At 37.2% G+C, this 15983-nt stretch overlaps 2 protein-coding genes across 2 annotated transcripts; both read left to right on the top strand.

Moving 5' to 3' along the window:
- The first annotated feature begins 114 nt into the window (after positions 1-114).
- LOC110769229 (40S ribosomal protein S27) lies at positions 115-4725 on the top strand. The gene is made up of 3 exons (XM_021973168.2): positions 115-427; positions 1750-2093; positions 2603-4725. Exons 1-3 carry the CDS (start codon positions 214-216, stop codon positions 4559-4561), a joined length of 2517 nt encoding a protein of 838 aa, XP_021828860.2. The 5' UTR covers positions 115-213; the 3' UTR covers positions 4562-4725.
- Positions 4726-10460: 5735 nt separating this feature from the next.
- ARP7 (actin-related protein 7) lies at positions 10461-15545 on the top strand. The gene is made up of 7 exons (XM_088249679.1): positions 10461-10691; positions 11601-11816; positions 12445-12586; positions 13166-13410; positions 13888-14071; positions 14462-14529; positions 15168-15545. The coding sequence occupies exons 1-7, from the start codon at positions 10614-10616 to the stop codon at positions 15318-15320; spliced, it is 1086 nt and encodes a 361-aa protein (XP_088105805.1). The 5' UTR covers positions 10461-10613; the 3' UTR covers positions 15321-15545.
- Positions 15546-15983: the final 438 nt, after the last annotated feature.

Genomic DNA, 15983 nt, shown 5'->3' with positions numbered 1-15983 from the left:
GGAAAAACGAGTTACAAAGTGAAAAAGCAATCTTCGAACGTCCAACAAACGCCACATGTGCATTTGAGAATGTGATTCAATTTGATAAAACGCCATTAAAAGTCCAAAATTTACGACTTTACCTCACACTTCTTCTCTCTCCGTAAGCAGCTCTCTGTAACCAATAAGATCACACAGAAGAGAACAAACCCAAAACCAAAATCAAACAACGCCATGGAAACGCAAGACAACGAGATCGAAAACCTCAACAGCACCTCTTCATGGAGTTCCGCCGCAAACTGGAACATCGCCGGTGGCTCTCTCGTAAATTGCGTCTCTTTCGAGTCGTCTTTTTCTCCGATCGACGACGAGACTCTAAAGTCCACCTCTGAATCCTCTCTTATTCTGCACCCTCCATCACCCGATTCTGTCCCTTGCGAGATCACCAGTACGTTCTGGAACTTATTTTTCTCTGAAAATTTTACATTTTCGTCAGATATTTTATGCGTTAATTCTTTGTTGAAATGTTGTGATTAAAACGATTATGTGCATTGTTTACATTTTCAGTTTATGGTAAAAAATGTGAGGTTTAACTCTCTGTTTGGGGTGCGAGAAAATGAAGGAAAACAATATTATATCAATTGCGGTCCTTTACATCCTTATTGTAGGTTAAGAATTTGAAATAGTAACATTAACATCTTGATTAACAGTTTGGTAACATAGTCTGTAGGCACCTATTTTCAACTTTTGGAGCAAGTGTATTAGAGAAACCGTATATGTATTCGTCTGGTTTTCATTTTAGGATTAAGATTTTATGTTAATGACATTTGATGCTAAAGTAGATTTCAATTAGGATGCGGATTGCCTAGTTATTAAAATAGCGAATATGTAGATGGAGCTGAAAGTAGGAGCTGCATCTGGTATGTTGAAAACAGAGGATAAACCGGAACTCTGTGGAATAGTGCCTAAGATGAGTTCAACAAGAACATTTTAGTAGCTTAAAGTAGAAAGAACATTTGTTGGAGCACATGATGTTATTAGGGTTGTGCAAAATGCATGAAGAATGTCTGACTCAACTGTTTCGACAGAGTAATTAGTTAAAAAACCTTCGATGATGTACTCAGACGTTTTTTTTCTCCACACAACTATTGATTTTATTAAGGATGGATTTCTCGGTTCATATGACTAGTGATATTTGAAGACACTATATAGCTCAATCTTATTCAAATTAGTTTATTCTTGGAAAATATCCTAGAGTGTTAAGCCAAGGTAAATATGGCATGGTCAATTCACCTAGCTATGAAAAAGAAGAAGGATAATAGAAATATTGTACATGCAACAATGCACTTGAACCTTCTGGTTTAAGTTTTGGAATGGCTTAGATATATCTAAACCTATAAGGTAGAGTTGTGAATGCAGCTTTTTGTTTTGTTAAGATTGTTGTCCTCTGATGTAAACAGTTCATCACTTAGTACATGCTACAAGCATTTTAATCATAAAACAGTCTGAGTTGCTGTTGAAAATATATATTTTGCTCCCTTTTCCCCCTTTTGGTCAGTTTTTGGGGCTATTTTCTTGGTTTTCTTATAATAGTGTTTATTCTTCTTTTGCACAAAAACTTCTCAACACCTTTATTTCTTTCTGTACATTATGCATCAATGTCCTTTTGGGAAAAAGAAAAAGAAAAAAGAAGAATCAAAATGGTCAAAGTTCAAGTGACTCAACTTACCATGTAGTCTCCTTGCAAATGACCAACAAATTTTGCTGCAGTTAATTTCATGCGGAAACATGAGATCCAGCAGGTTTATGTTCGGAGTACTGCCCGAGTCTATGAGATATACTATGCACCTGATTTGCAGAGTGGCAATGAGTATCTCTGTACGGTTCGCTGTGGAATTGCTGACAGAGATGAAGAAGTGCTTCATACAGGTGATAATGAAGAAGTACGTTCCACAAATTCAAATGGGTCTCTTAAGGACCCATCTGAAGAAAACTCAAGAAATGGAAATGGTCTGAACACCAGTGAAGATGACTGGATTGAAGTGAAAGTCCCAGATACTCATGTGCTTGATAATAAAATCAAATCCTTGCCATTAAAGTTGGGTTCTGCACAGGTATGTTGCTTAGCTGTCCATTTTTATTAATCCCAGTGAAACCCCTCCTGTTTCTTTTTTCCCCCGTCTAGTCAATTTCGTCAAATGGTACCCCTCATGCTTGTGGCCACTTGTATTGATGTGTTTGTCCATCCTCCCTTTTCAAAGAAAAACTAAGAAACAGGTTTGGAAATTCTGAAGAAGCCTGTGTGCCGTTGCAGTTGAGAGGATAAAACTAATTTGTATTTATGAGTGCAAACTATCTAAGTTTCAAATCAGCTTATTGGTGTGTTCTTTGGCCAATTTCTATTACACTTTGCCAAATTTAGGGTATATTATTACTGGTTCAAGGCCTTTTTAGGCAATTCTTGCCACTGGTAGTGCCCCTTTAGTGCTTGTGTTTGGAGGGAGAGGGGGGGAGGGGGAAGGAGAGAGAGGTTTTGTGATAATGGGCTGGGTATGAGTGACCAAACATCAGAGTCCTAATCTATATTGATTATTATCTTTGCTGATCAAGGTAATTTTTTCAGGCTTTTTATGAAGCTACAGCACAGATTAGTGATGCAAGTCCTTGTGTATCGCTCACACTTCGTCTACTGTCGCTTGAGAGGAAAGATTGTGTTTGTGTTGATGAGGTCTACGTGTTTTCTGACCCTGTTGATTCAGCTGATTCAGAAAATCAAGTGAGTGCCGTGGAAAGCTCAGCTGGGAGTTCCCTCATGGCCATGCTTGTGCCTACTCTTTTACAATTTTCTAAAACAAGCGGTGCTCACCGAACACAAGACAGGGGCAATTCTGATACATGGGAAAAACAGAACTCCCTAGAGATTGGGTCACAAACAGTTGGTTCTACCAGTGCTGCAACTAAGATTCAGGAGGAAGGAAAAGCCAGCATACCTGATCACCAAGAAGTAAAGGTTCAGGATGTGAATAGGGCTACTGTGGGTACAGCCCAATTACAGATCCCGCCACTAGTTCCTTTTAGAGAAAGCAAACCTGATTCCCCTCCATATAGTCATGTAGAAAGAGCTGTGGACCAGCTTTGTTCTCGAATGGGTAGAATAGAGGATCTATTTTTGAGGTTTGAAGAAAATATGCTGAAACCAATAAGCAGTATTGAGGCAAGGCTTGAAAGGGTAGAGCAGCAACTTGAAGTACTCACAAGAAAATCACAGAATTCCGGGTTGCCAACATGCTCAAGATTCTGTGCACCTTCTTTCTCATGCATTGAGTCTGAATCCAACTCTTTCTACAATAGTGGAAATGATTATCGCCGTTGGGAGGCTTTTGAATCAGGTAAGAATGACGTTCAATTGGATGCACTCCCGACCACACCTTATGACATGTCTGGTTCAAATTCCCCTCATTTGTTCCCAAGTCTAGTAGTAACTGCTCCTGAATTTTCAAATGGTGATGATGAGGAGGAGGAAGAAGAAGAAGATCATGAATCAGATGTAGTGGTAACTCCTTCAGAAAATAAACCAAGGCCTGCTTTGACAATTGATGATGCTTTAGCATCTGCACTAGCTGGATTCATGTCTTTGACTTCAACCCAGCCTGTGAAATATACCCAAACCCTTTCGGTTAAAGCTCCTGATTTTTTAAATGAGGAAGATGGTAGTGTTGACAGAAAATCTCCAGCAAGTGTTGAAAATGATGTAGGCGCAGATCCTTCCATGTGCTCTGGTGCAATTAATGAGACAAAGAGCGTAAAAGATTCAGTTGCTGATTCAGTGAAAAGTTCTTCAGAGCGTGAGGGGAATGTGATAAGATCTCCTAATGATGAGCACACTGATAAAACACTCGGAGTTGATGGACTGCACCAGCGTTATGAGGGTGGAGAAGAAGGAAAACTTGTTGATGGCAAGAGCATTGGGAATGCAGTTGATCTAGCCAATCGTGGCATGATGTCTAGAACTGATTTTTGTCAGATAACAGAAGAGATTGAAAACGGAGAAGTCAGCATGGAGATAAGCAACATCCTGGATCTTGATAAAACTGATATACCAAACTCGTTGCCTCAAGATCAGACTGATGATGGACACGATAACACCCAGGAAGATACTTATACAGAGTCTGATTTAACTACTCCAAAGGAAGCGGCAGAAGAGAATCCTGACAAAGATATTCTGAAGAATATCCTTGAACTTTCACGCGCTGCTTCCGTGGTGGATTTTGGGACTCCAGTTCTGGATGTGAAATTCACTTCTCAGGATAGTTACGATAGCCCCTATTTTTCTCTTGAAGCTCTTTTAGCTGAGTTGCCAGAATCAAAGACTGAAGCTCCTTCTGTCAAGGAAACTGATGATGCGGCCCCGGTTGGTGAGGGTTGTAAGTTGATTTTGGTGGAGGATGAGGAGCCAGTTGGTCCTGCCCCCGATGGTAAATTCTCTGTGGATATGGATTTCTATAGTGTAGGAGAACCTTTGAGCATGTGGGATGACGATACATGCAATAGCCATGAGACATTTGCAGCAAGTCTCATTTGATGACTCTGTCTCTTCACAACTTTGTTAATCTTCTGTACATAAATCTGGGCTAGACACTAAGACAAGAGTTGGTTGTGTAATACTGATTGTGGTCTGTTTCTTCTCTTCGTCATTACTCGTATAAACCAATTCGTATTGAGGTATTTTGAATCCTCAATTGTGAATCGTAGATGTGTGAACCCTGAAATTAATATATAAAATAGGAATTATAGAGTTTATATGACAAGCTGAGAGAGTCAACAGTAAACAACGTTGAATTGAAGAAAGTGTGAATGAGTTGATTTGGAAATGAGCCATAAGAACCAACTTGCTATCTGTGTGAATCAGTTGAGGCAATTGTTGTTGCTACTTTAAGGTCATCTACTCTTACAAGTGCTTAACATGATAACTTTTCTAGAATGCCAATGACAACTTCTAAGTTACTGTTGACTTATCTAATATAATTAGCAATAAATTAATTAAATGGAAAATTAGTGTTGACTCTAGTTAGTAAATTTGCGTATAGAACGACTAGTATACAAGTATGTTCATATATATTTTTTTAAATACTTCCTTTTTAGAACATTTTTTTTATGATACGGAGAAATACGCATTTTTAAAACCGAACGTATTATACATGCATGCATGTTTTTTCATGTATTTTCAAATAAATAGGGTATCTATTTGCAGTATAGCCCCGCGGCTATACTCTTTAAATATGTTTGAATATATTCAACGAGTATCGCTGCGCGGCTATACTATTAAATATATTCGAATATTTAATAGTATAGCCGCGCGGCTGTAATATTTAAATATTTAAATAACTTCAAACGGTATAGCCGCGCGGCTATACTATTTAAATATTTGCATATATTCAAAGGGTATAGCCGCACGGCTATACTTTGTAAATATTCGAATATGTTCAACGAGTATAACCGCGCGGCTGTACTGTTTTAAAAATTCGAATATTATTCAAAGGGTATACTCGCGCGGCTATACTAATTAAATATTCTAATATATTCAAAGAGTATAGCCGGCCGGCTATACTATTAAGGGCGCCTCAGGAACAGTGACATACTAATACTATTGCAAGTCATCATCAACCACAATAAAATTGGGTTACTCTTAGAGACCAACAACAAAGTCCTCACGACGATGAAATAAAGGCTTACTCACATCGCATGATGAAATATGTAGCACAAGCATTCCGGAAGGAATCTGACATTGGCTGCTTCACCCCAGATCAGAAAGTACACTGAAATATATATATATATATATATATAGTAACTTTTTTTACTTGCTAACTACCTACAAACTGCACAAAATTGAGTTATTCAGTAAGTCTCCATCATCAAACTCCATTCAATAAGTCTGCTTTTTTCTTGTAATGCACTTGGCCTGCGAGTGATATTATGATAATCACTAATTTTTTATATGCCGATTCGAGTAAAGGTTCATTAAAGCTTTTATCTGTTGATACCTATTTACTGAATCGCGTAACTGCAGGAAGGGAAAGTATCACCATACAAGAAGTCTGAACCTATTCCTGAGCCTAACAGTGAGCCTGTAAAAGTGGTAGTCGTTGACAGCATCCAGGACGTTGTTCTCAAGTCTGGGAAAAACTTGAATGTTGTGTACTAGTGTGCCCTTTTTGTTTTTGTTTTTTTTGTTTTTTGGGTCTTGTTTTTGTTAGTATTTCTCTGGGTTATCTGTTTATTATATGATTTTCTTGATTGACTACATTATTACTACCTCTGAGAGACAATTACCTTGAGGAGAACAACACTTGCTCTAAATACCTTACCTTGATTCTATGACACTAAATTTTGGGGATTCACATAAAAAATGATGGAGTTTTCGGATTTTAACAACATTTAATTATGCTCAGTGGCTTGAAAGTTCTATTGTGTGGTAATTTATTGTCTAATAAAATAGCCAAAAGTTTCTTGGGAGTTTATTACACCTTGCATTCTTCCTGGCTGCATAAATGGTTGAACATTTTATCTCCCTCATTTATTGTTTATTTATTTTTCGTTTTTCATAGATCTTCCTATCCGATAAAATAGAATAAGGTAGTGGTTTGTTAATGTCTTATTCCAGAAGAAACTGAAACTTGATACATATTTTAATTAGTGTCTATTTAATATCTGCCACTGTTGTCTTCACATGGTTGCAATATCCCTCCTCATCCCTATCTATCAGTAGTTATGTTTTTTTATCTTTTTAAATTTGAATAAAGTGGGAGGTGTTTTCGTCAACACTAGTTTCAGGGATAGCTTAGGGTAACAGTGTGCAGTTTTGGTAATGTAGAGACCCTTGAAGAAGCAGTTTAATTTACAAGTCCTGAAGTTAATTATCTCTTTGCAATTATGATTTAAGTGTAATTATCTCTAATCTTCTGCATTTTGAGAGAGTCAGATGCCCTTAATTCTGTTTTATTATGCGGTTTGGGTGTAGTGATGAATTTTAATTGCTTGTTACCCAAGCTGCTACTAATTCGGCCCAAAACGAAGGGTACAAAACCCATTTGGCCCATTCGGTTTACAATAATGTCTTACATTTTGGTAAATATTTATCGGAAAAGAATAAGGAATCCTAAAGGGATTTGGAAACCAATTAGAAACACGGTAGGATTTGGAAACCAATTAGAAACACGGTAGGATTTGGAAACTGGCTATCAGTATATATATGTGCTTAGCCTCAGCCTTTCGATTCACACCAAAATCCCTTGCAATTACACATAGCTTTGCATTTGCTTTCTCTTCTCCTATGGCTTCCATCAAGTTTTCAATCTGTTTTCTTCTTCTCTCTTCAAGTCTCTTTGTTATTAGTACCAGTCAAGCTGTCGAGCAAACACAGCAACCCAAACCCTCAGCCGTACTCTCTGACAAGGGCTATCATGCCATGTCACTAACCCTAGACATGATTCTTGAGTCCGTGATCATGCCCTCATTACAATCCGTAAACCACACCAACACCACTTTTACCCTCTTTTGCCCTCGGGACCAAGCTTTCTTCAACTCTAAGTATCCACAGCCTCCATTGACTCTCCTTAAGTACCACGTTGTGCCGTTCAAGTTCGACAGAGATACAATAGAGGCGTTTGTTGGTCATGGTTCCAACGTTCGCACTCTTCTGCATGGTCATTCTCTTGTCATTACTTCTTTACCAACCCGCACTGGTGGATCATACGCGTCTATTAATCGAGTCAAAATCACTGAATGGGGTGTCTACAATAACGGACGGCTCATTGTTCATGGGGTTGAGGACTTCTTCGATCCAGCTTTCCAAACCCTATTGTATCCGCAGTACGACACCGTTGTGACAAAGGTTCAGTCGCGTGGATTTTCTTGGCAGAGAGAGGTGATAGAGAATTGGATTCTTTTGGTAGCTCTTGTGGCTGCTTGCACTTGTGTGCTCATTCTCGTGAATATCTTTTGTGATAGCCCTTGGGACAAGGAGGATGTTCAATATTATCCTTTGTATTATTGACAAGGTTATTGGTCATGTAGGCATAATTGATTATTTTCTTTGTTTTAGTTTTTCTTCTTTATTCGTGGAAGATTCTTGTAAGGCATACATCAATTGGATCTAAAATAGAGAGACTGTTAATCCTTGGCTTAAAATTGGATCAATGGATAATACTTTTCAACTAAAAGACACCACCAAACCAATAGCACCAAATACATATATGAATATAATTAAGGATGTGATTATGGTAATATGTAATAATTAATCACCCCAGTAAAGTAATTGTATACTAATCTTGTACTACCAGAGCTAACCCCTCCATCTTGGACCTCATTTACTACGACATTGTTGTCGTTGTCGTTACAAGAATGATGTTCAAGGGATTTGAGCAGGTAAGGTTGAAGCTTCTTCAAATCCGATAGCTGAAGTGGCTTCAAAAGAAACTCCTCAGCCCCTCCTTCCAAGCACCTGCACTCACATTTTTGAAGATGAAGTTGCGGGGTTTGCAAAAGAAACAAGGATGTAAATTAATTAATTGAAGAAATAATTCCCCACTTACATAAGTAGTCACACCATTTAATATAATTGTCAAGGGACTATATGTTAATGAACAAAAGGTTAATATTATCGCAAAACAGAATATATTTAACAAGTATAGCCGTACGTCTCTACTATTTAAATATTCTTTTTTTTCTTCTCTTGATCACACAAATTCGTCTTCCTCATTCACTTCTTCTTCTTTGCTCCCTCTGAAATTTCAGAAAGGAGGAGGAGTTCTCTACCACGCACTCGGGCTCGCTCTCTCTATGGCTCTCTATTTGACTCGTTCTCTCCCAGCCTCCCTTCCTCATTTCTCTATTCATCACTTAACCTACCCCTTACAAGAAAAATTAGTTAAAAGTGATAAAAACCTTTAATAATAAGCATATGGTAAAAAGATTTTGAAAAATACGAATATGCATGTACATGTACATAATTTTCACGTATAATATTTAGGACAAAATACAGTAAACCCCCCAACCTATAGGGTCATTTACGAGTTCATACCCGATTTTGAGGACATTTACGAGTACATACTCAACGTCGCGGAAAACTTACAATTTGCCTCCTCCGTTAGCTAAACTGTTAGTGAGTTTGTTAAATGCTAACGTGTCAAAAGTGGGACCCCTTTTTTTAATGACGTGGACTTCCACGTGGACCAAAAATTAATAATAAATTATTTTACTGTTTAAATTATTTTAAAAAATCTCTCTCTCTCTCAACACCCAAAAAAGTAATGGAAAATTATTTACTTATTAAAAAAAATTAAAAATTGAATAATTAACATAAAAACAAACCCAGAATCCACCCTCCGCCGTTGCAACCCTCCCTCAACACCCACCCATGGTAGTAACAACAGCAAAACTAAACAAGGCTAAGATGATGAGAATAATTAGATCTGGAAATCGAATGGATCTCAACAAGTGAATAACTGAAGAAAAAAACACTTAAGTTGTCCTCACAGTAGAGCAGCACATTTGCATTCCATGGCTTGTGAAATCAAACCTCCTTTCCTTGATCTCAAGAGTGAACGTTGCATACCCATAACACCATTAGCAATAAGAACAATTAAAGATGAAGACTTTTTGCAAACCCAAACAGGTTATTGACATGGGATTGCCAATGAAAAACAAACCAAACCTATCCCCAAACCAAAACCCAGCCATCACTAATCCTCTAAACATGTTATTATTTGATTTATTTGCAGAAATTGATATCGATATCGAGATGGTGGAAGACACCCCTCCTACCCAGCCACTCCACCATCACTGTCACGTTCACGCCACCATCTAGTTATGAAGTTCTTTGGCCGCCACTAGATCCGACGAGCCCAAAACTCAACCCACATGCGATGCATCATATCTGACGAGCCCCAAATTTGACCCGCGAAGAAAGGTTTCCATTTGAGCTCACATCATCAAAAAAAGGTGGTTTTTTAGTTTTATTTTATTTTATTTTAATAAATATATAATTTTTTATTAAATTTTGGTCCATGTGGAAGTCCACGTCATCAAAAAAAGGTGTCCCACTTTTGACATATCAACATTTAACAGGCTTACTAACAATTTGGCTAACGGAGGGGGCAAATTGTAGGTTTTCCGCGACGTTGAGCATGTACTCATAAATGTCCCCAAAATCGGATATAAACTCATAAATGACCCTATAAGTTGGGGAGTTTACTGTAGTTTGTCATAATCTTTTTGTCCCGTATTAATGAGAATCCACCACCTGACGCTGGGACCTCTGTGTCATTTGCTAACTTTTAGTAACACGTGTCAATATCCTAAAGGCCCAATCGACGTAGGTCCTACATACAGCGTTTTTCCTTCCGTCAGATCCAAAAAAAAAAAAAAAAAAACGACAGGAAGAAAAAGAAAAAAAGGAGAGAGCTGATATTTGAATTTCCATTAATCTTGTGAAATTTGAAAAGACATATCCCCCGCTTGTAGTTTGGTGCTGTGTGTAGAACATATTTACTTCTCAAATGCTCAGCTAAATCCTTTGCCCATTGAACATTGCAGAAACTGAAATCTAGGGTTAGGGTTTTGTGGTAAAGAGCAAGATGGAGGCTGCGGTGGTCGACGCCGGCTCGAAGCTCCTCAAAGCAGGACCTGCTATTCCCGATCAAGCTCCTTCCATGGTAAAGTTTCCATCTTTTTGCACTTTCTATTCTCCGTTTGGTTTCTCAGAAAAGTTTTGGTTTTTTGGGAAATGGGAAACTCCAGCTGCGATAAGCTATGGTTGGTGGTGTCGGGGAAATGAAAATCCAATTTATCTTAGTAGGGTAAGCTAGGCTTTCTTTTGATTTCTTAAAGTGGGTACTTTAAAGGGACAAGTTAACCTGCTGTTTGAGGTCAGTTTAGTGGCAAAGATTTCGCGGTAGATTGTGCTTGGTTTCTGGGGAAGTTGTGGAAAAGACAAGGAAAAATATGGTTTGTTGTGGGCACAGTGAAAATTTTAGCAATATAATGGCCGAATTATGAGGGTTTCTTTTTTGTTTACCCCTGTGGCATGGATAAAGATTCTCTCAGTGTGTTGAGTGGATGATTTTTTGCCTCAAAATTTCACTTCCAATTGGGTCTTGTTCTTACTTCCATTTTCCTTCTTCCAACCAATCTTCTCTTATCACATATATCTCACTCCTCCCATCCTGCTATAATTCTTATCAAGTTACACTTGCATTGCTTTGTGATCCTTTTAGTTCTTAGAAACTAAACAAGCAATTGACTGTTTCTGTCATAGATGAGGACTTTGTAAAACATTTTGAGTAAGTATAAAATATTATTTTCAAAATGTGTATAATATTCGGAAAAAAAATATTTTTTTTGTTCTTAATGAACCCAAATTTGTGTATTTTACAACCATTTCTAGAAATTGCGTATTAGGAAAAGAAAATTTTCATTTATACCGAAGGTTATCATGGGCTTGCATTCAACATAATGACAATTCAATTCGACTAATCTAAGCTGATGAGATAGCTGTGGTCTAAACCTCATTTTTCTTTTCTAGTTTTTCCGCTTAACTTTTATTTTCTGTCCATATGTTTCAGATAATTCCTAACCAAATGAAGCGCATGCTTGATGATGGATCAATGAATGATAATTCATCATCTGAAGATACCATTGTTGATCCAGTTGTGCGAGGTCTTATTAGAGATTGGGATGCCATGGAAGATCTGTTGCATCATGTTCTATATACTGGCCTTGGATGGGAAATGGGCAACGAAGGGCAGATATTATTTACTGATCCACTATGTACCCCCAAGGTTAGCTAATCTGCTATTTGTTGAACACATTAAATGAATATGGAATAGAAAGGTGTCATTGTGCAAGTCTTTGCTGAAAACCTAAGTATTGTGGTTATTTTTGCTGTTTTATCATTCTTATATAGTTTAACTTGGAAAAGCAATGGATTATGTTGAAAGACTGTGATCTAGACTGGTGGCATTGTGCAAACTCTCTTAGTGTCAGTATCATGATTATAATCATTACTATTCTTGTTTAAGTAAATTTAAAGAAGAAATTCTGTGGCCTCAAGTTTTTATGCTTTGAATCAGTTTGTTGTCAGTGCATGGTGGTGAGAGTTGCCTTTCTAACATTATTTCACTGTTTGTTGCTTGTTGCTTGTCTTTGTGCATGAATGTAAGCATGCTGCCTTATTTTGTGGGTGTGAAAACTCTTGTACAGGAGGGATAGGGAAGGCTTGGGTGGTTTTGAAGTGCCTTAAAGTGATTGATGACCCTAAATTGAAGTAAATTGAAGTTGTCAATCTATCTGTCTAGAAAGAAAAAGCCTAGTAATAGCAATTTCTGCTGCTACATAATTCCATTTTTTTTGTTAGTGTAGTTAATATATTTCCTTCTAAAAAAAAATGAAATACAATTTTTCTACCAGGCTGTCAGAGAGCAGTTGGTGCAACTGATGTTTGAAACGTTTAACATTTCGGGCTTCTATGCATCAGAGCAAGCAGTATTGTCACTTTATGCTGTAGGGCGTATCTCGGGATGCACTGTTGATATTGGCCATGGAAAGATAGGTATATATACCTTGCAGAAGGGAACCTATGAAATCTTGTTTATTGAATACATAGTGATGTTTGAACTATTCTTACGTCTTCTTGACTGCAGGCTATGTTATGTGTATTTTAAATATAATAAATCTATCTCATCAAAATTCAATTTATCCTGTCTAGCATACAATCAATCAAATCATTTGCACTTCAAAATTTGTATTTTTTTTAATGCACAAATCTAGGAATAGAAGATATTGTGTTGCTATGCCAAGCTATAAATCTATCTCATCAAAATTTGTGTTTTAAGTATATTATTGATAGTTGATATTGTGTTTCTATCCCAAGCTAGAACAATCCATTAAGCAATTCAGTGCATTAGGTGACCTACGGCAATAATAGTCATAAAGATGCATTGGTGACTGAACTAAGGCTGGCGAGTTTTGGTTCGCCAGCATGTCCTGTTAATGTCATTTGATTCATCTTGATGTGCAAGCTAGTGGTCAATATTATTATTCAATGGAATATTGCTCTGGGTTATGTAAAAGGAACAAAACTGATTGTCTTTTAACTGTGCCTTTTTGTATCGTTGGCCATTTTTCACAGATATTGCACCAGTAATTGAAGGTGCTGTTCAGCACATTGCCTCAAGAAGGTTTGAAATTGGAGGTATGGATTTGACGAAGTTACTTGCTGAAGAACTTGGGAAATCCAATCCTTTGGTGAATATCAAGATGTCTGATATTGAGAAAATAAAAGAGCAATATTCATGTTGTGCTGAAGATGAACTTGCTTATGAAAAGACCAAAAATGCATGCCAGACAGAGCAACATACTCTTCCTGATGGACAGGTCTGGTTAATTTTATGAAATTTTGATTTGGATAGATGGAAAAGATACAGATGTAGGCATGTAGCTTATTTGGGTTAAGGATTTGTTAACCTGAGTACATCATAGTATGCCTATAAGTCACCGTTATATATGTTGTAACTGGCTTGCACTTGTCATAATTAGCTGGTTTTGTTTAATTTGTATCCAGGATCTGTTCATTATGTTTTACATGTATAAATAGTGTTAACGCAAAATTATCCACACTGAGATCTTCTCTAATATTGTTGTATCCTAAAGAAAGATCTAGTGAATGATGTTTAAAGTTCAAAACACTTCTTTCTTTTTCTACTTAAAAGAGGTGGAATTTTTGTTTTGTTTAGACACAACAATGATAGTGATCCAAGTATAACTATGTCTCTTCCCCAAATCCTCCTTTTGCCCGTTTTCATCACTCTGCTTTATGCCAACGTTCTGAATGTGATACTGGTTATTGTTTAGGTCATTACGATTGGAAGAGAAAAATATACTGTTGGTGAGGCTTTATTCCAACCATCTATATTGGGGTTAGAGGCTCATGGGATTGTTGAGCAGCTTGTTCGTTGTATTTCAACAGTGTCATCTGATAATCACCGTCAATTGCTGGAAAATACTGTACTGTGTGGTGGCACTGCTTCTATGACTGGTAAGTTTTATAGTCAGATGTTTGTGCATTTCAGATGCAGTAATTAGTATGATATATTTTCTTTATCTTTTATCTTTTTTTCTTTCCCTGAATAATTAGTTCTTGTTAGAATACATTGGACTTTTTTATATTTACATCTCTGCACTGCAAGGCCCTTTCTTTGGACGCTTTCATTATCATTATCATCTATATCGATTTAATAAATGGATTCACGAAGTTGTAAGGATCCGTGGGTTTAGAGTTCCTTTTACATTTTTCTTGTTTGACATATTTTACAATACAATTGTTATAAGAGCATTACCAAATTTGAGTTTGACTTTCTTGTTTCAGAAGAAATAGAAACTTGGCTCTGTCATTGCTGATTGGCAGTTGGGTTACTTTTTATATCAGGTTTTGAAGAAAGGTTTCAGAAAGAAGCTGGTCTATGCTCATCTGCTGTCCGTCCTGCTTTAATTAAGGTAATTTATTTTCATTAAAAACTGCAATTTGGTTTTAGCTTGAGATAGGGTGGGGTAGATTTAAAGTTCAACTGTGGCCGGGCACATCTGAAAATTGATCTGCTAAACATTGTCAACATTCTTCCACATGATGTCATCTTCATAGGTCATGACATCGCACCTATTGTTTACTGTCACTAGGACCCTGTCAAAAAACCACAAATTCTTGATAATTATGATGAAATAACCTTTTGAATTTCAAATTTGAGGTCCATATACAAAAAATGTAAGTATTGCTAGTTTTCATATTTGTTTCTGAGGCCATCTATATTTCACAGCCCACACTGATGGTTGTGACAGTTTCTGTTGTATGGTATTTCCCTATCTTTTTGGTTACATGTTAATAAGTGATGATGCTATATATTTCATAATTTTTTACAGACAGTTGGCAGTTTGGTGTTTCTGATATTTCCGGTAGAATGTATGTCTAATATCTTGAAAAAATTAAAATGTTCATTGATTTGGAAGTGGTTTTTGACACGAAGGGTTTATGCGAGAAGAATACTTTATGGTTAACGCATAACATTTTCCCAACACTGTTTTCTTTGTACTAGCTACATTGCCAAATTCTTGTTCTGATCCTTTGGTGTGGGTTACAGCCTCCAGAATATATGCCGGAGAATTTGTCAATGTATTCAGCATGGGTGGGAGGTGCCATACTAGCCAAAGTTGTGTTCCCACAAAATCAGCATGTAACCAAAGCAGACTATGATGAAACTGGACCTTCCGTTGTTCATCGGAAATGCTTCTGAGGATTCTTTGTCGGTATGAGTGAGTTCTTGGAAGTCTAGTTTAGTTTGACTAATATACTTGTATTATAATGCATGATAATGGTAACGGAAAATTATTGGCTAGGATTCTAATTTCAGAATTATAGTGCTTTGATGGCTCCGTCAATTAGTTTCATTATCTACTCCAGCTTTAGCCCTTTCGGGCATGAATTGAAAGGTTCAATCAACTTTTGGTTTGGAACATAATTGCCGGACTCATGCAACCTGCACATGCTCTTGTATATGTGCGCCCATTATTTCATCTGCATTTGATTTGTGGGACGTAATTTCAGTGGCATCTCTTCAATTGTAGGGAAAAGTGTTTCTTCATATCCAAACATATGCAGACCCCAAATACTTCCACCAACTAGTTTCTGAGGGAATTGGGGATGCTGCTGGGGGTTTTCCTTTGTTTGTTTGTTTGTATTTTTAAAATTTTAAATTTAATGTTATAGGGTTTTTTTCCCCTTTTTAAATGTTAGGGTCCATAGAGAGATTGCAGAATTCTGGCCATTTCTTCCGTCTCTTCATCTCCATTTGCTGAAGATATTTCGTAGTGTGTTCACCCTTAGAGGGCTTAAGTCTTTATGCCTAAGATCACCACCAATTCCTGACCTTATTGGAGAGCAAGGAAACTACAGGGGC

The sequence above is a fragment of the Prunus avium genome, chromosome 2, assembly GCF_965620075.1.
Source record: "Prunus avium chromosome 2, drPruAviu1.hap1.1, whole genome shotgun sequence".
Classification (NCBI taxonomy): domain Eukaryota; kingdom Viridiplantae; phylum Streptophyta; class Magnoliopsida; order Rosales; family Rosaceae; genus Prunus; species Prunus avium.
Note: the sequence above shows the minus strand (reverse complement) of the source record. Positions and strands in the feature narration are given on the sequence as shown.